The sequence below is a fragment of the Lepus europaeus genome, chromosome 9 (assembly GCF_033115175.1).
Source record: "Lepus europaeus isolate LE1 chromosome 9, mLepTim1.pri, whole genome shotgun sequence".
Lineage (NCBI taxonomy): Eukaryota > Metazoa > Chordata > Mammalia > Lagomorpha > Leporidae > Lepus > Lepus europaeus.
Window position 1 is genome coordinate 71,822,415 of NC_084835.1, and position 25,758 is coordinate 71,848,172.

The following is a 25,758-nucleotide window of genomic DNA, read 5'->3' on the forward strand; positions in this document are numbered from 1 at the left end:
GAGAGAGAGAGAGAGAGAGAGAGTCTTCCGTGCTCTTGTTCACTCCCCAAATGGCTGCAACAGCTGGAGCTGGTAAAATCCAAAGCCAGGAGCTGGAAGCCAAGAGCTTCTTCCAGTCTCCCATGAGGGTGCAGGGGCCCAAGGACATGGGCCATCTCCCGCTCTTTCCCAGGCCATAGCAGAGAGCTGGACTGGAAGTAGAGCAGCTGGGACACCAACCAGCACCCATATAGGATGGCAGCACTGCAGGCTATGGCTTTACCTGCTACGCCACAGTGCCAGCCCCTGCAGTTGGTTTCAAGATCTTGCAATTGAAATTCTCTCCACCGCCTCTGCATCTTCAGCCATCTGCCTCTCAGGAGTGGATGATAAGAGACAGAGGAACCCGCACACAAGGAAGGCACACTAGGTTCAGGGCAGCTAACGTGAATCTCACAGTCTTCGAGATCGTTCTGTGTGGGGGACTTTGAAGGAAAGCAGTTTAGTTGAATGGTCACTGCAAGGCTGATTTGGGTTGTTCTGCAACCTCTCAAGGTTTCCTTCTCTACATCTGTAAAATGGGGGCATAATAAAAGCATCTGCCTGAATAAATCAGTAAATAAGATCACTCAAGAAATGTGGGTAGGCACAGGAATGTTAGTTGTTCACTAACTATTAGATATTAAAGGAATATGATGATAATTCAGTAAATGTTAGGTCATCATTTGATTTTTGTTGACTTGTATAAATGATCACGCTAGTTTGGGAGAGTCTGGTTTGTTTGCTTAATACAAAAAGTACAGCAGAGTCAAGAAAAGCTAATCACTTTGTAGCAGGCTCCATGATACTTCTGTCCTAAGTGAACATTTCACATTTGGATGTAAGATCTAGATAGGCTGTAGCTCCCAGTATTCAGCTGCACGTCTGTGTATTCCTCATGATCGAAGCTTGCTACTACTAACTTCCTGCTGGATGGGAGACATGTTCCGTTAGATAGCAGGCAGCAGCGCCCTTAGTTCTGTGGTCTGAGAAAGCTAATCCCCATTGTGGTGGTGTGAAGAGGGGAGGCCTTGTGGGTCGCGAGCCCTCATATGTGGGATCAGAGCCCTTACGGAAGAGGTAGAAGGGGACTCGTCACCCCTTTGTGCCCCGGAGAGTGCCGTGACAAACCACCGCCCAGCAAGCAGACCATGAGCCTGCATGGACTCCAGATCTGCTGGCGCCTTCATCTTGGGTTTCCCAGCCTCCAGAACTGTGAGCAACAAATCTCTCTTGTTTATAAACTTCCAGTCTGAAGTATTTTGTTGTCACAACCCAAATGGGCTAAACCACTTGGTTTCAAACCAGTCTGACCAGACAAGGGATGACTACATCCTTTAACATGAGGTGAGAAATTTTCTTTATCAGAGGTCCCCCCTGGTCTCAAAAGTCAATTGTGAGCTGGAGAAACTACAAAGCACTTAGCTTGGAGATTTAAAAAAAGAAAAGAACTCTTAGGCTCCTGTGTTTAAAGGAAAGATGAATCAAATACTACTACTCCTTCACAGAATATATTTCAATTCTACATCATGGTCACCTGAGAAAAAGTTTGGAATATAGGAGAAAAAGAATAAAGAAGTGTTATATTAACCCATACAAAAATAGCCCCACTATGCTTAAAGGCTATTAGGTGGGCTAATTTCAATTCTCTAAAGATTGAGGGTTACTTCATTTCATTCATGTTAAGCTGCATCTTTAAAAAAATGCACTGATTCTGAATTGACATATTGGTGTATATAAACACAGTGAAGTCCAAAACCAAAAAGGACGTATATTAACACATCTAAATAGCTAAATGAATCCTGCCAGTGCACATGCTTCTGTCAAAAAAGATGAGCAAAGCAAACAATGTAAACATCACATAAAAGACAGGAAGTGGAGATGGGAGTGTGGCAAACCCAAGCTCTGGGGTATAGTGGGTGGCCCAGAGATCAAATATTTGTGCTTTACAAGGCTATTTGTTGGAAAAGTTTGATCATGGTCCTACTTGAGGTTAGGAACAATTCCTGGGACACACCAAGAGTCCTTGCATTCTGACATCTCTCACTGGCTTCCCAGGGGATCCTGGGGCTTGGCTCCCTAAGTGAGAGTAATGCTAGCCTTGAGATCAACCACCATCATCAGAAGCCATTCTGGAACCTGACTCTGTCCTCAGGCTGCACATGGAGGAGACAAGAACTCAGCCAGTGATGTTCCCAGGAGAGCAACGGCTGCACTGTTGCCCAATACCTCCCAGCCCTTCCGTCTCCACCAGCCTCAGGAGTCCTTTCAAAAGACAAGAGATGTCTGCAGTGGCCATCGTGTAGATTTGCCCTTTGGGTTACAGAATCATCTCTCCCGAAAGCACATTTTTCATTTTAAATGAGGAAGGGTAACCTAAAAAGTATATTAGCATCCATTCGTGGAAGCAGCATTTTTGTCAAATAGCTAGCGGTCACTCTGCAGACAGAGACAGTGTATCTTGGAGGGACAGGGGTTATGGGAGAGATGACCCCCAATGCGGAACAGGTGCCAGAAAGTCTGAGAGCAGTTGGTGTTGTGGGGCAGTGGGCTAAGTCCCTGCTTGTGAAACCAGTATTCCATATCTGAGTGCTGGTTCGAGTCCTGTCTGTTCCACTTCCTATCCAGCTTCCTGCTAATGCTCCTGGGAAGTCAGCAGAAGACAGCCAAAGTGCCTGGGCCCTTGCCACTCCCGTGGGAGACCTAGATGGAGTTCCTGGCTCCTGGCTTTTGTTTGGCCCAGACCTGGCTGTTGTGGCTATTTGGGGAGTGAACCAGTGGATAGAAGAAATCTGGCTCTCAGGGGCCAGTGCTGTGGCATGGTGTGTAAAGCCGCCTTCTGCAGTGCCGGCATCCCATATGGGCGCTGGTTCAAATCCCGGCTGCTCTACTTCCAATCCAGCTCTCTGCTATGGCCTGGGAAAGCGATGGAGGATGGCCCAAGCCCTTGGGCCCCTGTACCGCGTGGGAAACCGGAAGAGGGTCCTGGCTCTTGGGAAGCCACAAACCAGGAGGAAGTCGTAGAGGTGTCTGACAAAGAGTGACTTTAAGGAAAAGAGGGAAAGTGGTCATCTGAGAAGTTAGCTGGTGAGGCCCCAGTGCAAAGTGGCCTTTGAACTCCACCGTTTTGCCCAGTGCAGTGCAGGAACTGGCGCACCACAGCAGGCAGTTCACTGATGCCCAAGACCCGCTCTCCGTCTGGGTTCTGCCACAGAATGGCTACTGCATTACACTGGGCTAACCACAAAGAGGCTGTTGACGAAACTGGGCCCTGGGGGTGGGCAAACTGCAAAGAACAGTGTAGTCCAGGAAGCTGGGGACAGTTGCCCTCCATGGACAGCCAAGCCTGAAGGTGCCCAGGGATGGTAGCAGCTCTCAGGATGCAGAGAGAGAGAGAGCAAGCGAGCTGCAGCCAGACATACGGGGGCAGGGGGCAACATTCGCTTCTCTCCTCCCCGCCTGTGGCTACAGACCACCCTGCCATTGGCCACACAGTGCTGAAGGCCAGAGGGAAGTGAGGCCACTGGGATATTCCACGCTGTTCAGACTCCTGGATGCAGACCCAGATGGGCACGCGTGCAGTGGATCCTCAGGTGCGCCTGGGAGCCACCCTGCCCCGAAGCCCCATGCGCCAAGTGCAGCAAACTCTGCTCTTCTTTCCTCCTCTGAGGGCCTCCCCCACCACCCTGGGCAGCTGTGGAAGCCCTGCTGGGCACAGAGAAGCCAGGGGCTCCAGCTGGGCCGGTGCCTGCCAGTGGACAGGAGTGTCTGTTTTTAGTCTCCCTTCTAATTAGCATCTCTGTGTTTGCAAAAGGCAATGAAAAGGCTAAGAAGCTGGGAGGAAGCTTCAATTTCTCAGTTTTCTCATCTTTGTAGGAAAAACAGAACTCCCACGCCCATGGCAACCCACACGTGCTCTAAATCATCTCCCTCTTTCCACAAAACAGTGGTCTGAATTCTTTCACTCAACACCTTTTTCTCCCTGGCAAGTGCCAGTTCTGAAGCCCAGGGACACGACGCTGTCCTGACAGCGGCTGCCATTGGTCTCACGCATGCAGTGGTCTCCCTGCCTCTCTGAGTTCCCCCAGGCAAGCACACACACCTGGAGGGGGAAACAGATTGGCGCCTATGGTGGGAGGAGGGGGGCACGTGTCAAGGCCATGCAGGTACCGTACGCTGTCTCTGCAGTCCACGTCCACGCGTCCACTGTTGAGCAGCAGCTTCAGCAGGGCCAGGTTTCCTCTCCGTGCTGCCCAGAACGCAGCATTGGCCAGCGGCGTTTCCTTCTGCAAGGGCAAAGTGAGACAGGATCTCAGTCACCGGCAGTCTGTGTGGCCGCTTCTACATGAACGGAGGACACCGTTCAGAGGGGGAGGGTTCGCAGGTGCGGGCCCCAGTTGAGAGACTGCTCCTCCGACCAGGGAGGAGCATCAGACACTGGAACCGGAGGTTTGGAACCAGGCACCTGAGCCGTGGGTTGCTAGGCAGAGTGGTGTTATGATAAAGCAGCACTCCCAATGTCCCATGTCCCATCAACCTTTTCACTTTCCTGCCAATGTTCAGGTTCCTTTTTCCTTGACCCCATGCTTCCAGGTCGACGCTCTGCTCACAGGAAACGAGAAGATTCCCTGAAACATTCCAAAGCTCTCCTGACCTCTAAGCGGAGCAAACTTTTTCCCAGGTGCAACCTCCCAAAGCAGGTTCCCTGCACTTTTTCTAAGTCGTCTACACTTTCTGCCTGGTCGCAGCTATCTGGGTAAATGCCTCACTTTTCCTCCACCTAGGCTTCGTGGCTTTGGCTGGAACTTGCCCGTGGCTTTGGCTGAGAACGAGGAACCCTGGGCGGAGAATGCCATTCCGCATCCTCGCACAGATCGGGCACTCCACTGCTAAGTCCTTCGACAGCTGCAGTTAAAGTTGTAACCGCAGCTATGGTCTCCAAAATGAGTGGCAGAGCTGAGTGCAAGCACAATTTCCTTCCTTGTAGTAAACCGGTCTGGGCTTGCAGAGGACAGCCTATGATGGGGAGGGAGACTGGCTTTGGGACCAGACAGTTCTGGGCCCTGGTGCTCTGGGCAGGCGACTTGGCCTTGACTTGGTAGTCTCAGTTTCCTTTGCCTTAGATGGAGAGCACAGGGCCTACCTGGAAGTTTAAGGAAGGACTGAATGATGTAGATTCTTTGCTGAACACATGCCCTATACACTGTAAATGCTGCTGAGGGCCAATTTCCTCCCCTCTAGCTATTTTTCTTTAAAAATTAGAATCAATACGCAAAATTCAGAGTACTGGGAGATGGTGTTGTAGCATAGTAGGTTACGCCTCTGCCTGCAGCACTGGCATCCCATATGGGCACTGGTTCGAGTCCCGGCTGCCCCACTTCCAATCCAGCTCTCTGCTAATGCACCTGGGAAAGCAGCAGAAAATGGCCCAAAAGTGCTTGAGCCCCTGAACCCACATGGAAGACCCAGAAGAAGCTCCTGGCTCCTGGCTTCGGATCAGCCCAGCTCTGGCCATTACAGCTATTTGTGGAGTGAACCAGTGGATAAAAGACCTCTCTCCGTGTCTCTCCCTCTGTCTATAAATCTGCATCTCAAAAAGTTAAATAAATCTTAAAAAAATAAATTCAGAGTACTGGTACTAATAAAGAATTGTGCTAATCTCATAAAGTTTTATAACAGGCACATTGCTGGGTGGGTTTTAAATATCTTGCTGACACCAAAGGCATATTCTGCACTGCCTTTTTTTTAAAAAAAAAAAAACTTTTATTTAATGAATATAAATTTCCAAAGTACAGCTTATGGATTACAATGGCTTCCCCCCCCCAAACTTCCTTCCAACCGCAACCCTCCCCTTTCCCGCTCCCTCTCCCCTTCCATTCACATCAAGATTCATTTTCAATTCTCTTTATATACAGAAAATCAGTTTAGTATATATAAAGTAAATGTTTCAATAGTTTGACCTCACATAGAAACATAAAGTGAAAAATACTGTTGGAGTACTAGTTATAGCATTAAATCACAGTGTACAGCACATTAAGGACACAGTTGTCCAATGTGAAGTAATGCTATAACTAGTACTGAAACAGTATTTTTACACTTTGTGTTTCTGTGTGGGTGCAAACTGAGGAAATCTTTACTTAGTATATACTGAATCGATCTCCTGTATATAAAGATAATTGAAAATGAAAAAAAATTGGTGTTAAATTGGAAATTACATAGAAAATTAATCAATTTTTTAAAAAAATATCATGTAGGATCTCTGTCATTAATGCACTGCCTTTTGAATACTTGCATGCCGACATGGTGGCTCCCCCGTATCCAGAGTTTTACTTGATTTCAATTACTTGCAGTCAACCATGGTCCAGAAACACTACACAGAAAATTCCAGAAGTAAATGATTCCTAAGTTTTAAATTGTGTGCAGGTCTCTGCAGCATGATGAAATCTCATGCCATTCCATTCAGTCCTGCCCAGGACACAGATCATCCTTTTATCCAGGTATCCCTACTGTATACTCCACCTGCCCACGGGTTACATGGTGGCTTCCTCATTACCAGATTGTCTGTTGTATAGTACAGCAGTACTTGTACTCAAGGAACCCTGATTTTACTTGACAATGGCCCCAAGACCAACAGCAGTGATGCTGCAATTGTTGTTAAAATGGTCCTGCTTTACTGTTAGTTGTTCATCTCCTACTGTGCCGAATTTATAAATGAAATTTCATCATTGGTATGTATAGGAAAAATACATAGTTTATCTAGGACTTGGTACTACTATCTGCATGGCCACCGGTGGCATTTGCTGATGGGGGGTGGGCTACTGTATTGCATTAAATGTACTGCTTTACTTGGCTAGAAAGAAAATACCAGTAATTTCAGCTATTACACAAAGCCCTCTGAAAGGGAATTATGCAGACAGCAGAGTGAGGACAACGTTTGCTGGTGTAAGGATCTCATTTCAGACGCCCTTCATCACACCCACCGCTGGTGCTCATGTACAGACCTGGACAGGAGAACAGCAAGGTGGGTAAGCACCCTCGAATAGTTTCCTTTCCTGGCTCATTTAGGAGGCAAAGAATCACCCCAAATTCCAGATGAACAAACTGCCTTCTCGGGAGGTGTAAATTTTCCTGTCTTAGAGTTTCTGAGCCAAATTGCAGCCGTGGCGTTCACACCCAGCATTTGCTGTGTTTGCACTGGGGTGGGTCTTACTGTGAGTTGTTAGTAACTGGGCGAAGCAATGGCAAGGCAGCTTTGACCTGTCCTCATGAAATAAATCATGAAACAATGGCCTTTTAATAAAGAGAATGCAGGGTCAAAATGAAGTCTGCGAGGAGCAACCAGGAGAATAATTTAATTTGCTCCGTGGAACAGCTCTGCTGGCTTTCTCTGAAATCCGAACCAATGAGCATGATAAAGTGAATTCACTTGCAGTGACTCTGTTTCACTTTAACCTCAAATACCTTCAGAAAGAAAAAAGAAAAAAAGGAAAACCACAAGACAACAGCCAATGCCTATTGTCATGACAGCCAGGCAGGGCCTCTTCTCCCTTTAGTACGGTCTTGGGGATTCCTCCCCTGCTGGGCTGGCCATCTTGGCTTCCTCTGAGGTTCCAGCATCTGAGCTGCTGTGGTTTGCATGTGGTTTGTCCTCTAAATGTTCGTGTGTTAGGAGCTTGGTCCTCAGTGTGGTGGTGTTGAAATGGTGGGATTTTAAAAGGTAGGGCTGGCACTATGGTGACCCGGATAAAGCTCCTGGCTTCTGGCTTCGGACTGGTGCAGCTCCAGCTGGTGCGGCCATCTAGGGAGTGAACCAGCAGATGGAAGACCTCCCTCTCTCTCTCTGCCTCTCTGTAACTCTGCCTTTCAAATTAATTAATTAAAAAAAAAAAATCTGGGGCCTAGGGGGAGGCTGTAAGGTACCTGGGGGCACTGCCTTTGGAAGGCACTGGGGGACCATTGTGCTCTGACTTCTGTCTTGTGCCCTCTTCTGCATGTTCCCACCACTGTGGGGCCATCTGCCATGAGGTGACACCGTCAAGGGGGCCCCTTGTCAGAGCCAACGCCGTACTGTGCTGTTTGAACTTGCAGCTTCCAAACCTGTGCACGAAGCTCTTCTCTTCATGTAAGCACCCAGTCTCAGATGGGGATGGGGAGGCAAAGACTTGGAGGCTTGCACGGTATCCTGGGAACCGTCACCTGCTCCGTGGCAGGAGTGAAGGGTGAGAGGCAGGGAGGGCTCTGAGCTGCTGGCGGGCAGGGAGTCAGGGCTGGGTTCTGGAAGCTGCATGGTGCTGAACTGGACCATTTGGACTTCATAGTGGCGGCACTGGGGAGTCAAGGGTGCAATGCTTCTTTTTCTCCCTTTCCATTTTATTTGAGGGAGAGGGAGAGAGTTCTATCCTCTGGTTCACTTTCCACCCCCAAACGCCTGCAACAGCTGTGGGCTGGACCAGGCAAAAACTGGAAGCCAAGAGCTCAGTATGGATCTCCCTAAAGGGTGGCAGGGACCCATCACTTCTGAGGCCTCCCAGGGTCCGCATTAGCAGGAAGCTATATTGGAAGCAGAGCAGCAAGGTCTAGAACTGGGAACTCTGATAGGATATGGGACGCAGGCATCCCCAAAGGTGTCTTAACTGCTGTGTCAAACGCGTGCCCTGAGGGGGCATTTTAAGGTGGGGAGATACCATCACTTTTGTGTTTCAGAAAGGTCCCTGTGGCAGCTGCAGGGAGAATGGGTTGAGCAGCCAGACGGAGATCAGTGTGTCAGTGTGTACAAGGGTTAGGGGACTGCTACACAGACAGGCAAGAGGTACAAGGGCGCAAGTGAGGCTGCCCTAGCAGGTATGGGAGGATGAAACAGACTGGGACCTCATAAGGAACTAACTGGAATAGCACTAGGTTGTGACTCTGTGCTGGACTGGATGGAAAAGGGGAATGGAAGGACTTCCAGCTTCCTGGTTCTGTGCCTAGAGACTGTAGTGCCATTCATGTCTCTGCCCTAGCAGGGACAGGTTTTGGGGAGAAACAGCCCATGAGTTCAGCCCTGAACATGCTGTTTCGAGTGCCTCTGGGACATCTCGGTGGAGACGTCCAGCAAAGAAGCAGGCAAGTGCTGCTGTCACCCTGCGGCCACACATTCACTGGGGGTCAGGAATCTTGGGCTGCTTCCTGGCCCACGTGGTACGTCCTCCGCACACGCTAGCCCATGCAGCGCTCATCTTAGCTCACTGCCAAGGTCACTATCGCTGTCCCGTTTTACAGACGAGGCGAGTGGGAAGTGGCAAGTCAGCCTCAGCATCAGGCAGTCCGCTGTCTGTGCTGACCCGTTAACCACTGTGCTGTGCTGCCCGCTGCCAATTCTGCAAACAGCAAAGAACACGGCAGTGGCGGTCACACCCGGGGCTCCCTGCTCGTCCCCGTTCCGAGCTCCTCTCCTGCCAAGGCGGAAAGCCCCTGGGTCTTCCTCTGTTTGGGGTTCACATAAATCACACTCCCTGGGTACAGGTGCTCATGATCAGGTGCTGTGGCATGGGGCAGGGGCAAGCCCTGTAGGCTTTAAAGGAGACGGTGCGTGTGAACATGCTGTACACAAACTGCAGAGCCCTTTCCCTCGCATGCGACGCCTACTGAACCTCCTTCCTGACTCTTCTGATCTCTGCACTGAGGCCAGCGAGCCCCTCCCAGCAACCAAAACCAAGGCTGAGAGCGTGTTGGGTCGCAGGCAGTGCACTCAGCGTTTTAACTGCTTTAACTCACTGAAATCCCAGAGCCACCCCATGATGTAGGATTCACATTCATCTTGACAACGAGGAAACTGAGGCACGGACGTGAATGACTTGATGTCATCGAGTTGGGAGTTTGGCTGATCCAAGTAACAGAGCCAGAATTCAAACCCAAGTCTGTTTGGGTCCAGAGCCCAAGAGGTTATATTTTATACACGGAGGGAAAAATTGAGCATAAACTTCCACATTTGTCCGCTTTTCTGCTAGGATTCTGCTTCACACACCGCGCATCAGCACACCAGCAACACTCGAGCGCAGGAAGAAACAGTAGCAGTGAGCAAGTTAGAGAGCTGAACTCCATTCAAAGCTTACAGGGGGTCCAGCTTTAAGCAATTAACTTTTAAAGGGGTTCAGCGTAATAGGGACTTCAACTGTGCACTCATTAATGAATGGTGAGAATATCAGCTGTATTCAGTAATGAGTTTGTGATACTAGATACATAAAACAAGGATTTAAGGATGGGTTGAGGAGTCATGTGTGGGAGGATGCTTCTAAGATGTCACTGGCTTTGTTAAAAAAGATTTATTTATTAATTTGATAGGCAGAGTTACAGAGACAGAAAGAGAGAGAGCGAGCGCTTCTATCCACTGGTTTACTCCCCCAATGACTGCAATGGCAAGGGCTGGGCCAGGCCGGAGCCAGGAGCTTCATCCAGGTCTCTTACATGGGTGGCAGAGGCCCAACCAGTTGAGCCAGATGCCTTTCCAGATGCGACAGCAGGGAGTTGGAACAGAAGTGGAGCAGGAGGGACTCAAACTGGCGCCTATATGGGATGCCAACATTGCAGGTTAAAAAAAAAAAGATTCGAGGCTGGTGCTGTGGTGTAGCAAGTAAAGCTGCTGCCTGCAGTGCCAGCATACCCTATGGGTGCTGGGTTGAGTCCTGGCTACTCCACTTTTTTTTTTTTTAACTTTTTTTTGACAGGCAGAGTGGACAGTGAGAGAGAGAGAGAGAGAGAGAAAGGTCTTCCTTTTTCCGTTGGTTCACCCCTCAGTGGCCGCTGTGGCCAGCGCGATGCAGCCGGCGCACCGCACTGATCCAAAGACAGGAGCCAGGTGCTTCTCCTGGTCTCCCACAGGGTGCAGGGCCCAAGCACTTGGGCCATCCTCTACTGCACTCCCAGGCCATAGCAGAGAGCTGGACTGGAAGAGGAGCAACAGGGACAGAATCCGGCACCCCGACTGGGACTAGAACCCAGGGTGCTGGCGCCACAGGCGGAGGATTAGCCTATTGAGCCGCAGCGCTGGCGTACTCCACTTTCCATCCAGCTCTCTGCTATGGCCTGGGAAAGTAGTAGAAGATGGCCCCAAGTCCTGGGGCCCCTGCACCCACGTGAGAGACTGGGAAGAAGCTCCTGGCTCCTGGTTTCAGATTGGCACAGCTCCGGCCGTTGCGGCCAATTGGAGAGTAAACCAGCAGATGGAAGAACTCTCTATCTCTGCCTCTCCTCCTTCTCTCTCTCTGTAACTCTGACTTTCAAATAAATAAATAAATCTTTAAAAAAGAGAGACGGAGAGAGAGAGAGAGAGGGAGGGAGGGAGAGAGAGAGAGATTTTCCATTGGCTAATTTACTTCCCAGATGGCTGCAATGGCCAGGGCTGGCCCAGGTGGAAGCCAGGAGCCAGGAGCTTCCTCTGGGTTTCTCCCGTGGGTTGTAGGGGGCCAAACACTTGCAACATCTTCTGTGCTTTCCCAGGCCATTAGCAGGGAGCTGGACTGGAAGTGGAGCAGCCAAGATTTGAACCAGTGCCCATGTGGGATGTCGGTGCCGCAGGTGGTGGCACAGGCGGCAGCTTTACTCACTACACCACAATGCCGGCCCCTATTGTTACACTTCTGTAAGTGAGAGCAAACTGAAGAGAAAAAGTAATTTGCCCTGGGAATTCTGCCTTAGAGGTTGGCACATATAACCTCAGAATTCCAGACAAAATGTAACGTCTGCGAAAACCTACACAGCTGGAATAGGTGGATCTATAGAGACAACGTGGCTGAGCAGCTGGCGAAAGCCAGGAGGTTTGAGGCAACAGGGACTGCTCACGGGAGTGAGGTTTCTTCTTGGCGTGATTAAATGTTCTTAAGTTGACTGTGCCGTTGGTTGTTCAATCTGTGAATTTTCTACAAACTACTGAAATGAATGTTTTAGCTGGATGAATGATACGGTACAGCTGTATTTTAAAGTTTTAAAAAAGTATATACATTGGGGCCGGCACTGTGGTGTAGCAGGTAAGGCCACCGCCTGTGGTGCTGGCATTCCATATGGGCACCAGTTCGAGTCCCAGCTGCTCTACTTCTGATCCAGCTCTCTGCTATGGCCTGGGAAAGCAGTAGAAGATGCCCCAAGTCCTTGGGCCCCTGCACCTGCGTGGGAGACCCGGAAGAAGCTCCTGGCTCCTGGCTTTGGATCAACTCAGCACCAGTCATTGCAGTCTTTTGGGGAGTGAACCAGCGGATGGAAGACTCCCCACCCCCCGCCTCTCCTTCTCTCTCTGTGTAACTCTTTCAAGTAAATAAATAAAATAAATATACACCGTTTTGTTCATTTATTTTCCTGTGGCTCATCCAAATAAAGAACTGAAGCCAATTACAAGATGATTTATATACTCTCGAACCAAGGATAGAAGCTTCCAGATTCCTAGCCTTCTGGCCCAGGCTCAACCCATGAAAACAGAGACATGGTATCGAGATGCTGATCAGGAAGGACCCAGGTGGTTCAGCGATGGCTGTTTCCTTTAACCGTCACCTCCCCAACCCTCACGGGTGCTAGGCTTCAGGCACCTAAAGCCCTGAGCAGGTGAAACAGTTGCTAGAAAGTCATGTCAAGGACCCTACATTTCATTCACTCCAGTTCACAGACAGGCTCAGACTGGCACGCTGGCTTTACAGAACAAGAATTCTCACAAACATGCGTCTGTTTTCCTATCCAGAACGTACTAGGATGCTGCCAGTCGTGAAGGGAAGTTGACTGGTGAGAAGCGATGGCTGGGGAACAGCTGGGGAAGCCCCACAGACAGCAGGGGGCCCGGGGCCCAGGGGCTAGGCTGCCAGCAGCTCTGCGTGCACTGAGTCTGAATCCTCAAGGAGGGCCTCGATGTGACTTCCAAGGCTGCTGGTGTTCCCACAGACTCAGCCGCCGGTGCTGGGCCTTTTTGCGTGCAAGTTTCAGGGACCCAGGACCTGGGGCCTACTGAGCCTTTCAGGGGCCCGAGAAAACAAAAGGTGCAAAGCTCCCAAATCAAAGTTAATACATCTCCAAGTAAACAGCTGCAAACCACGACACCTTGTCCACTTTACCAACTGCCCAATGTGTTCAGAATCACTGATGATGTGTGCAATTCATGTGCAGGTTCATGCTCTTCCTACACGGCAGTTATCAACGCCACACAACTGCAGCAAACTCGTGGACACAAGGTAAGTGAGTTATTCAAAGCTAACCAGTAGTCAAGGCAATATTGCAGAAATCCCTTCAAAAACGTTACAGTACTGGGGCTGGGACTGTGGCTTAGCAGGTAAAGCACAGAGGGTAAATGCCTGGGACGCCAGCAACTTACGTGGGCATTGGTTCATGTCCTGGCTGCTCCACTTCCAATCCAGCTCCCTTCTAATGGCCTGGGAAAAGCAGTGGAAGATGGCCTAACTGACTGGCCCCCTGCAACCCATGTGGGAGACCCAGATGAAGCTCCTGGCTCCTGACTTTGGCCTGGCCCAGCCCTGGCCATTGTGGCCATCTGGGGAGTGAACCAGCAGATGGAAGATATCTCTCTCTCTCTCTTAGTTTCTCCCCACCTCTGTAACTCTTTCAATAAACCAATATTTAAAACAACAGTGCTACAAGACACAGCATTATTATCATGGGCTGTGGGTGCATATTTCCGGTCTGCTGTGATGGGAGGTGGATGAGAGGTGGCGCTAAGGCTAAGTGTCAGGTGGGCCGCATACTCTGCCCTTTCCCGGTCACTCTTTCCGTAGGGCCTTCTTGATTCCACTGCATGCCAATCACTTCCTCTTCATCCCAAGCCTCGCCCAGAAACTCCTCCTCTCTCCCTGCCTCCACCTCCCCAGCCCCTCTTCCTGGTGCAGGCCCAGCCTCCAACACCAGCACCTGGGTGGAGATGGGCCCACCTGGCTTCCAGCCCAGTGGCCCTCCATTCCAGTGTACAGGACTCCACCTCTTCCGGGCTCAGGCCTCTCACTTTCTCATCCACCTGGCAGTCGTCACCTCCGCTCAGCCTGCCCTAGTCACTGAGAATGCTGGCCCCGGCTTGGTCGCTGTTCTACTCACCCCACGTCCTGCCCTCAGCCTGCCCTTCGCTTCACAGAACATCAGTGCTCAGCCTCACCTCCTTTCCTTTGATCCCCATTGCGGACACTCCCCTGCCCTTCTAGCGAGGCCCCACGGCTGCTGGGGCCCTGTCCAGAGTCACTGCCCCCGACTCCCGAGAACTCAGTCACTCATTCAGCTCAAAACCCCTTCTACCCCCAAGCCTTCCTAACACTCCCTGTTGTCACTTCTAAAACACTTTCAGAAATTGAGGTACAATTCACATACATCCTTTCAAAGCACAGTTCACTGGGTCCTGGTATATTTATAAGAGTGCGCAGCCATCACCATAATCACACCACAGCATTTTCTTCACCACAAAAATAGAAACTCCATACTCATTCCCAACCACTCCCCATCCCTCTTTTCCCCACTCCCTGCAACCACTAGTCTACTTTCTGTCTCTACGGATTTGCCTCTTTCGGACATCTCATGTGAATGGAATCATACAACATGTGGCCCTCTATGTCTGGTTTACTTTATTTAACAACATGATTTCAAGATTCATCTATGTTGTAGCATGTATTAGTGCTTTGCACCTTTTTATGGCTGAATGATATTCCACTGTATGCAAGTACCATGTTATATACCGGATGTTTATGGTTCTCTCTCCCCCTCCCAAAAACAAATCCATATATTAAGGCTCTTTAGTACTTGATCCCTGCCTAGTTGGTCAAGAAACCAGAGCAATGAACCAGAGAGGAGGGGCTAGCCTTGTAGCACAGAGGGTTAACTCTTGTTAACTGCTTGTGATGCCAGCATCCCATATCGGAGCACCAGCTGCTCCACTTCCAATACAGCTCCTTGTTACTGCACCTGAAAAAGCAGCAGAGGATGGCTAAAGTACTTGGGCCCCTTCCACCCACATGGGAGATCTGGATGGAGTTCCAGACCCCTGGCTTCACTGTGGCCATGTGGGGAGTGATCCAGCAGAAGGAAGATCATCCTCTGTCTCTCCCTCCTTCCCTCCCTCTCCCCCTTCTATTACTCTCCCTTTCAAATACATAAATCTTTGTAAATAAATGAACCAATGAATATTATTTTCAAGCCCCAAGATCTAGCAGTATTTGCCTTGCTAGGTTTTGGACCTGTCTAAGACCCAACACTGATTTCTTCCTTTCTGTTTCTCTCTTTTGGATGGAAATATCTACAAACATTCTACCACTGAGCTATACCCCCCTTGGAGTGGAAATCTCTATTCTATGCTTTTTCCACCATGGTATTTTGGAAGCATTTGACTTGTTTGATTCACAGGCTCACAGCTGGAGAGGAATTTGCCACAGGATGGGTTGCACCTGATTTAGTTGATATGGAGATGGGACTCTGGACTTGGACTTTAGAATTGATGCTGGCTGGCGCCGTGGCTCACTAGGCTAATCCTCTGCCTGCAGCACCAGTACTCCGGGTTCTAGTCCCATCTGGGATGCCAGTTCTGTCCCGGTTGCTCCTCTTCCAGTCCAGCTCTCTGCTGTGGCCCGGGAAGGCAGTGGAGGATGGCCCAAGTGCTTGGGCCCCTGCACCCGCATGGGAGACCAGGAGGAAGCACCTGGCTCCTGGCTTTGGATCTGCGCAGCACTGGCCGTAGCAGAGAGCTGGATCGGAAATGGAGCAGCCGGGACTTGAACCGGCACCCATATCGGATGCCAGCACTCCAGATCAGGGCTTTAACCCACTGCATCACAGTGCTGGCCCCAGAATAAATATATTTTGCATGCAAGGAGGCCAAGGATTTGGGGGGACAGGGGAAGAATGTTATGGATCAAATGTCTGTATCCTCTAAAAGTTCACGCACTGAAGTCCTAACCACCAATGTGATGGTTTTAGGAAGTGGGGTCTCTGAGTGTTAATTAGGTGGAAGCACAGGATGGGGTTAGCGCTCCTGCAAGAAGATAAAGACACGCCAGATGTTTCTTCCTCTGTCATATGATAGGGCAGGTGGCTGTCTGTGAGACAGGAAAAGGACCCTTGCCAGACACGGAAGCTGCTGGCCTTGATCTTGGACTTCCTGGCCCTTTGAATCATGAGGAATAAATGTTTGTTGCTCAGGCCGCTCAATCCACGGCATTTACAGTCCACACCACATTCTGTTTATAATCAGTTGATGGACTCTCGGGTTGTGTCCATGCTTTGGCTATTATGAAAAATATTGGTGTGAATGTGTGCCTACAAGTTTTTGTGTGAACATACATTTTCATCCCTTTTACATATACACCTAGGATGGAACTGCTGGGTCATGTGGCAACTGCATATTTTAACTTCTGGGACAAAGATCAGACTATTTTCTTTTAAATGACCACATCACCTTCCATTCCTATCAGCAATGTATGTGGGCTCCAATTTTTCCACACTCCTACATCCTTGCCAACATTTGTCTTGTCCATCTTACTGATTGTGGTCATCCTTGTGGATGGGAAATGCTCTCATTATGGGTTTGATTTGCATCTCCCTGGTGGTTAGAGATCGTGAGCATCTTTTCAGGTACTTTCTGGCTATTTGAACATCTACCAGGGAGAAACGTCTATTCGGATCCTCTGCTCATCCAGAATTGGCTTATTTGTCTTTTTGTTGTCGAAGCATCTAGCATCGTTTAAAGATACTCAAGTCTCAACCCCTTCATCAATTCTGGATCCCACTACAGCCACTTCCTTTTGATAAATCCCAGTTTCCTGCAGAATTCCCTGAAAAAGTCCTCTATACTTGAGGCTTTCATCCACTCTCTCGTCAAGCTGCTGCAATCTGGCTCTTGAACCTAACACTTTACGGCAACTTGTCTCGGCAAGGCTACCAGCGGCTGTTCTGTTACCAAGTCCCGTGGACTTTTCAACTCTTAGCTTGATTTTCCTGTGGTCTTTAACACCAAGGCCCTCTTCACTGAAAGACTGGGGATCTTTGGCTTAAGAAACAGCCCATGCTCCTGACTGTTCTCATCCATGTCTGGCTGCTTCTTCTCATTGGACTTCTCCCATTCTGCTCACTCTTACGTCTTTACCTTCATGGTCAAGGCCGCTCCCTCCACCCTGGGCAATCATTCATTCCCACGAGATCAATTACCACTTAACACTGCCGACTCCCAAATGTATCTCCGTCTGCTGCCGGCACTTCCTCCTGGGTTCTGGGTTTGCACATCTGTCTCACCCACACCACTGCGTGGAGCCCCATCATCATCAAAGTTTATCCCAAACCAAATCAGTGTCTTCAGCCCTCTTGCCTTCCTTACTCCGTGAAAAACATCAGTTTCTTAATTTCGCAGATTTAAAATGCGTAAGTCATTCACACTGGCCTATTTCCTTGCATGCTCAGGACCCAAGCCCTGGGCCAGTACCACTTTCTAACAGGATGACCCAAAACATCCTCCGGATTGGTCTGCCGGCCCCGCAGCTTCTGCCCCGTAGTCAGGGCTCTTTCTAACATGTGGTCTCCCATGTTACTCCTCTGCTCGCAGGCGCTCCGGCAGAAGAGGGGATAACAGTAGCTTCCGAGTCAGACACATTTCGGTTTCAGTCTGGTTACAAGACTGCAGGGAGAGTTGTCCAACTTCTCTAAGGCAGGGCCGTCTCATGGGCCCTCCTGGGGACTGAGACCTCGCACATGATGTCCCTGGTTCAGAATCGGACTCACGTTAAACGCTCCATCTCTTGCAACCGTTATGTGTTTCCTAACACCTTCCATTGAGGCAATCCGCGAACCTAACTTTCATCCTCAAGTGTGGGGATGAAACGGAGCGACTGGAACACACTCTTTTACGCCAGGCCCCTCGGGACACGGGGCTTCGTAATGCACCGCAGGTCCACTCCGCTGCTCACTCAGATTCCGTGACCAGAAACCGTGCGGAAGCAGCCGCGCGCGCCGCCGGCCTTACACGGCCCTGCGGACCGCGGGCGCCCAGGGACAGAGGGGCAGTTCTGCGGCTGCAGCCGAGGCTGACCACGACCTGTTACCCCGGCGACAGCCGCCGCCACCCGGGAGCCGCAGCCCTAATGCCCACAGTCCCGCGGACGCAAGCAAACCGCAACCCCGCCGGACAGCCTCAGGCCCCTGCTGCTTCCTCGTCCGCCCGGCCGCAGTCGGGGTGGAGGCCAGCGCCCCACCCCTCCGCTCCCCGCGGGCCCAGCCGCCCGAGCTGGGCAGCCCCTGGCCGAGCCCGCGGCGCTCACCTTGAAGGACATCTTGCACATGTCCGCGGCCGCCCAGCCGAGCCGGCGCGCTCCGGACCCCGCGCCCGCCGCCCCGGCCTCCCTTCGAAGTCTCGCCGCTTCCGCAGAGCCCGGCCGCCCCCGCGGCGCCGCGCGCTCCCGCCGCCGCACGCACAAGCCGGCGTGCCCAGTCCGCCTGCCCGGGCCCTGCCCCGCGCTCCGCTCGCGCGCGCCCCCGGCGCACGGGGACACCCTTCCCGCTGCGCGCGCACGCACGCCACGCTCCACACACACGACCCTGTCCACGCTGTCCACGCTCACACACAGCCGATCCTGTGTGCCCCCCAACTCTGTCCACACTCACACAACCCTGGTCACAATACTAAGACCGCACTCACAAGGACATCTCCAGGCTCACACCCCTGTCTATACGGACGCATATACAACTCTGCACTCAAACAGCCCCTTCTATACACACACACACACACACACACCTCTTGGCACTTACACGCTTGCAAACCACTCAAAGTGTTTGCTCTCTATGTTGCACACACACACACACACACACGTCGCCCAACGCACACAGCTGTCTCTATATTCACCCGTACACCCACACCCACGTCCCTTACACACGCACTCCCCCCACCCCCCAGGGCCAAACCCTGCACACGGCACTCCCCGCTCCCATCCTCACACACACCTACACATACTCTCCTCCCGGCATTCTCAACACTCAGGCGCACACTTCATGGACCAGCATCTGGACTGCCCCCTCCGCCCCGCCCCTGCTTGGTCGCAGCCTTCATCAGGCACAGGTGTGAAGAGGATGGTGCGTGAGGCGTGGGGGAACTGCGGCCAGACACCTGTTGCTCTTGCCAGTAGCTCTTGTCTCTGTTATTCCTGTCTCTCTTGCTTTACTTTCCTCTCTCTTCCTTTTCTGAGAGTGTGTACTTTTCCTCCAGAGAACAAGCCTTCTGGTGAGTAATTAGCAGGCTTCCCCATTCTGAAGGAGAAAGGCAAACTTTGTAATAGGTCCCTAGCCCCCTTCCTTTGATATTATCAGTCCCCTCCTCTTGGGCTTGCGCTGTGAACCCCGAGTGTTGCAGGGCCGTCCCCCCTCACACACCCGCTGCCTGCCCCAGGCGTGGTCTCAGGAACTAAAAATGACTGATCCATATTTTTAAATTAAATTATATATTGTAAAATAAAAAGATAATAGCCTTGCTACAAAATTCAAGTCCTAAAGTAAAAGGGGCCACCCTACCTTTCGCCCTATAGGAATCCGATCTTCATTCCCTCACTTGCCTCTGTTGGTGTTATGAGAATATTACACATTCTCAACTGAATTTGTAATGACCAGTCTACAAGTCAAAATATAACTAAAAATTAAAGTTAATAATGAAAATGGAACTCTTTATCCCCTTAGGGAGAAAGTATATCGCTTCATGTTTAAAAGCAGAGCACTCTGAACTTTTACAGAAAAATGCCAATTTTTAAATTTTTAATTTTTTCATTATTATTGAGAAGCAGAGATAGAAGGAGTGGGTATGCTCTCTCATCTTCTGGTTCACTCCACAAGAATGGCAGGAGCACAAGCCAGGTCTCCCATGTGGGTGGCAGGGACCCAACTACTTGAGCCATCACCTGCTGCCTCCCAGAAAGCAGGAATTGGGTGTGGAGCTGGGACTGGTACCTAGGCACTCACATATGGAATGCAGGCACCTCAACGGGTGTCTTAACTGCTGGGCCAAACACCCACCCTATTTTTTCCATCATTTAAAATTTATTTGAGAAGCAGAGAGACAGATACATAGAGCTGAAAATCCCAGTTTTTAAACTTAGGAAGACTCAAAGATTTTTTTCCTTGCTTTGGGTGTCTATAGAGGAGAATTTTTAAATTCCATGCAGCATTGTCATGTGAGATCAGGCACTGGAGGCACTGCTGCAATGATAATAAAACGGGAATGGAGGGGGCCGGTGCTGTGGCACAGTGGGTTAACGCCCTGGCCTGAAGCGCCAGCATCTCATATGGGTGCCAGTTCTAGTCCCGGCTGCTCCTCTTCCAATCCAATTCTCTGCTGTGGCCTGGGAAAGCAGTAGAAGGTGGTCCAAGTAATTGAGCCCCTGCACCCAAGTGGGAGACCAGGAAGAAGCTCCTGGCTCCTGCTTTTGGATTGGTGCAACTCCAGCCATCTGGGGAGTGAACCAGTGGATGGAAGACCTCTCTCTCTCTGTCTTGACCTCTCTCTGTAACTCTGTCTTTCAAATAAATAAAATAAATCTTTAAAAAAAAAATAAAAGGGGAAGGGAAAGAGCTACTATTAAGACTGCTTTCTAGATCCCAGTTGCCTTTGTTACAAGAATCCATTAGGTGGGTTTTCTGCCTGTTACACGGATGCAAGCACCAAGGCTAGGGGAACTGGAGTAACTGCTAATGTTCCGTAGGGCTGGACCTTTACTCTGTGTGTCTGGCTCCAAGCAGCTCCCTTTGCATTGCCACACGTGCTGCTCACAGTTGTTTTTGGCAGAGTCTCTGGCCGCGGGGCTGATGGGATTCCTGTGGGTCTACAGAATGTGCCCAACACACCATCCCACACACATGGCTAAGCTCATCTTCACAAAAAGGCCCCTAAACACAGCAAAGTCTTTGTAGCCACACCAAGGCAACTCTTTCTAAAGTAGCCCACTGCACACTTCAGTAGTGACCCACCGGATCCAAAGTGAAATTAAACCAGGTATTCAATCTGGGACTCCCTTGTAGATGGCAGGGACCCACGTACTTGAGCTGGCACCTGCTACTTCCCAGGGTGCACATTAGCAGGAAGTGAGAATTGAAAACAAGGCTGAGACTGGCACCTAGGTGCTATGATGGGAGATGTGGGCACCCAAGTGGCGTCTTAACTGCTGCAGCAGATTCCTCCCCCTACTTATGAATTGCTGATTTAGGGAGTTGGGTTCTCCGTATCTGCCCAGTCAGAAGGCCCACCAGGCCTATCCATGGACACTCACCACTCAAATACTCAGACATTTACATCTGTCTCAAATGAGGCCATGGTCATTATTACCTTCTGTTTATACCAGCACAGATTGTAGTGTGCTTGGCCTTGATTTTGCATTGTCCCAGTTAATGCTCTAGCAAGGCTCGCCCTAGACAGATTGTGGAGCAGATTGGGCAGGTCTACCAAGCCCTTAACCTCACCTTTTTGTCATCAGGCTCCTTATCCCCAGCTGAGTCCATGCTAGACATCTGGCCTGCCTGTATTCCCTATCCCCTTTGCCACCCAACATCTCCCAGCTGGTTCGTTCACACTCTGCTTGCCTATTGGAATTTATACCAGATGAGGCTTCATGCAGGGAGGAGTGAAGGGGACAGTGCTAAATGGTCTACCTGACATCCATTGCCTCCTCCACTTTCCCTACCAGGATGCCAGCTTTGCTCAGGTGCCTTCCATGTGTTTGAGGGGAGCCTCTGCAGTTCGACTGTGCCTCCTAGAAGTTAATCCCAAATTGTATATGTTAGCAGTATTTGGAGGTGGGGCCTTTGGGAAGGATGAGGGCTAGTGGAGGTCTTGAGGGTGGGGCTGTGCGAGAAAGGGAGGAGACTGGAGTTGACACACTTGCGCATCCTTGGCATGCGTGATGCAGCAGGATGGCCCTCACTGGACACCAGTGCCGAGCTCCTGGACTTTCCAGCCTCTGGAACTTGAGCCAAATAAACTTCTATTCTTTACAAATTCCTGGCTTTCTGGTAATTTGTGATAGTTACAGAAAACGGACAGAGATGGGAGCCCAGCCGCTTGTTCTGTCCTTTGAAAGCCAAAAATGCCATCACAGGGCCCTCTGGTCCAGGCTGGTGCTAGTGTCTGGATTAGGTGTGCACCTGTGAGAAATTCTGATTTCTGAGACACGAGCGGAGGTGTGCCAGGGGCTCCTGGGAAAAGTTTCCTTGATGCTAAGATATACGGAGGAAATGGTCCTTTCTTGGGACACTGTCCTGCAGGAATGAGATGCCTGGAATTATTGCAGCCACTGTGTGACCACCAGGGGAACTGTGGTGGCAGAGCAGACAAATGACATCACTAATGCCCTGGATTGGCCAATCAGAGCTGCTGTTCCCTGGACTTGTCATTTAAATCACTTTCATTTAGCTTCTCTCTTAGAATCCATTGAAAATATTCTACTGGTGAGAACGGAAGTGAGGGGTAGGGTTTGGCTGATGTCCACATTGGCTCCTGTCTAGTCTGTACTTTTGACTTGAATGTGTCACTGAATTTTACTCTCGTTGCTACACTAGGTGAAAGCTATTATCAATGACACTGACACTCAGAGTGGGTAAGTAGCCTGCTTCCTATCACAGGTTCCAAACCCAGGCAAATCTGGGAGGAAGGCCCCTGCTCTCTCCTCTGTGCTCTGTCAGCTAGTTTGTCTGCAAATACTTGATGAATACATGTGAGAATGAACTTACCCAGCCTGCATTCTGCAACCTTAGGGTTATAGTTCATGCCTGTTGAGCATGTGGTATCTGTTACTTCTCAAGAGTGGAAGCCTGGGCCTTCTGCCTGCTGCACCTTGCTATTGGAGTCACCGGGGAAGCAACACAACCCAGCCCTGGAGGGAACATGGCTCAGGGAAGACACAGTAAGACAGTTTCAGCAGTAGACACTGGACCCCCTGGCCCGCGGGCCCCTCCCAGTAGCCAAATTCCGGCAGTTGGTCTGCAGGCCCCGCTCTGAGCTGCAGGGGAAAGAAGGATCGTCCCCTTCCTTCAGCGTACAGAGAGTGGTAGGATTGGCCAGGTGCTATGTGATGCACATCCTTAAGCAGAATCAGGACGTACATTGAGTCAGTAATAAGGAAAGCCATTTCCTCCGCCTGATGATAAGCCCAGCAAGGCTGTGAGGACTCGCTTTCTCCTGGTAAGAAGCATCCCAGACCCGAGGCCCATTCTTACACAGCCAAGGGGGGTTGGAAGACTGCACGTATGAGGCTGAGTTTCTCAACAGTGTCCCTCAGAGGGGACACATTGCCATCCGTGTGCTAAAGAGAGGGCTGCAGGCTAAATCCAGGTGATTCACATGGATTTTCATCGCTTCACTGGGCTTGTTGTCTACTCAATTAAAATTCTCTCTCTCTCTCTTTCGTGTGTGTGTGTGCGCGCGCGCGTGTGTTTCATCTTTATTAAAAAAATACAAAAACAAACTCAGAGTGCATCCAAAAGAACAATCATCAAGGATGGAGTTTCCAGGACACAGACCCGTAGGTAGCTACCTTTTTAAAAGCTTTTATTTATTTGAAGGCAGAGTGGCCGAAAGACAGAGGCACACCCATACATACAGGCATGCAAGCATGCACGTGCACACACACACAGAGTGAGCTCTCATCTGCTGGTTCACTCCCCACATGCCTGCAATAGCAAGGGCTTGGCAGGCTGAAGCCAGGAATCAGGAACTTCATCTGGGTCTCCTATTTGGGTTGCAGAGATCCATGTAGTACCTGACCCATCATCTGCTGCCTCCCAAGATGCATGTTAGCAAGGAGCTGGGATTCGGAGCAGAGCTGGGACCCAAATCCAGGCACTCAGATACAGGGTGTGAGAGTCCCAAGTGGTGTCTTAACCGCTGATCCAAATACTTGCCCTCTTAATAAAAATGATTTTTTAAAAAGATTTATTTAATTTATTTGAAAGGCAGAGCGAGAGAGAGAGAGCGAGAGAGAGAGAGAGAGATTGAGATTTTCATACACTACTTCACTCCCCAAATGGCTGCAACAGCCAGAGCTGAGTGAGGCTGAAACTTGCAGCCAAGAGCTTCATCCAGATCTCCCACATAGGTGCAGGGGCCCAAGCACTTGGGCCATCTTCCACTGCCTTTCCAGGCACATTAACAGGGAGCTGGATCAGAAGTGGAGCAGCCAGGATTTCAACCAGCACCCATATGGGATGCTGGTATTGTAGGTGGTGGTTTAACCCTTTATGCCATAATGCAAGTCCCAGTAAAATTTTTAAGTTTGACATTTCAGCCTATGAAACTTGCGATAAACTCAAAATAATAAAAAGAGAAGGATGAAGAAGATATGTGACCTATAATATAACTTCCCAGAGTTTCCATGTGCTAAAATATACTCCTATAGCATATGGCAATACAGTTAGAATCAGGTATATTCTACCTTTTTACTAAACATACCATGAATATTTTCCTCTGACCTTCAGAATTTTGGGGGGCTGGTATTGTGGTGCAGCAGGTGAAGCTGCTGCTTTGCCTACATCCCATATGAGCAATGGTTCAAGTCCCGGCTGCTCTCTGCTAATGCACCTAGCAAAGTAGTGGTAGATGGCTCAAGTAGTTGGGTCCCTGTCATCCACATGGGAAACCTGAATGGAGTTTCTTGCTTTGGCCTGGACCAGCCCAGGCCACTGAAGCTGTTTGGGAAGTGAACCAGTGGATGGAATATTCTCTCTCTCTCTCTCTCTCTCCTCTCTCTTTCAAAAAAAAAAAATTTAAAAATTAAATAAATATACAAGTTCTTTGAATAAATCCTTCTTTTAATGACTGCATTTAAATAGAATATATTGTAATTTATATAGTCCTTTTCCTTTGATAAGACCCTTTGGTAGATTTTCACTTCTATCATTAAAAATAATGCTATAATAATTATTATATACTGAAGTGTTACCTGCATTTCTGGTTATTTCTCTAGAATTCTTGGGTCAAAATGTAGAAATTTTGAAGACAGCTAATTTGTGCATACAAATTGCTTTTCAGAATTGTTCTAGCTCCATACTTCTATCCAGGCTGGTGAAGTTATCACTTAGGATTCTTCCGGATGCTCCCAATGGCACAGTGTAGGCAATATTGCATGCACTAAGCATTCTATTGATCTGTTTACTTATTTATACCCTTGCGAGACAGTGTTTAAAACATCTGACATAAATGTATAGAATAAAAAATATAAAAATAAAATAAGAAATAAATAGGATGAAGAGAAATTGAAAATGTGAAAGGTGATATAAAGCTAGGAGTGAGGTAGAACACAGGGCAGAGGCAGGAGGGCCACAAATGTGGCTTTAAGCTTCTCAGGAATGACCATCACAAAGCAAGGACATGCCCATTTATTATGGTTCATGAGATCAGAACTCTCCGTTGCACATGGGAAGGTCAACAATTAGAGAGCACGAGAACTGTTTAGAGCAATGAAGAGCCTCCTCAATATCTCTTTACAGGCATATCAGTAAATTTCACAGAGCTATTTCTGGGCCATTTCTTTATGTAGGCCACCAAGCTAATGTCAAATGAATTCAGAAGAACTCAAAATAGTGCCAGTTTTAAGAACACCATCTGCTGGGCTGGCTTCCAGAACTGTTGGACTACCGACCCCTAGGTATTAATCCATAAGTACTGTCCCTCCTACGGTCTGAAGGTTGGTGTCCTGCCTAAGTTCCTATATTGACATCTAATTCCTAATACAATAGTTTTAAAGAGAGGAGGCCTTGGTGTAGCGGGTTAAGCCT

General features: G+C 49.6%; 1 protein-coding gene across 2 annotated transcripts in view; it reads right to left on the reverse strand.

Annotated features, from left to right (window-relative positions):
* The window catches only part of ANKRD29 (ankyrin repeat domain 29), a 56,991-nt gene extending 38,652 nt beyond the window's left edge, over nucleotides 1-18,339 (reverse strand). For both annotated transcript variants that reach the window (XM_062201477.1, XM_062201476.1), the window contains exons 1-2: nucleotides 18,273-18,339; nucleotides 4,194-4,304 (exon numbers count right to left, since the gene is read on the reverse strand). In XM_062201477.1, the coding sequence (XP_062057461.1) occupies nucleotides 4,194-4,304; nucleotides 18,273-18,293 (132 nt within the window). In that variant the 5' untranslated portion in view covers nucleotides 18,294-18,339. The remainder of the gene's footprint in view (nucleotides 1-4,193; nucleotides 4,305-18,272) is intronic.
* Nucleotides 18,340-25,758: the final 7,419 nt, after the last annotated feature.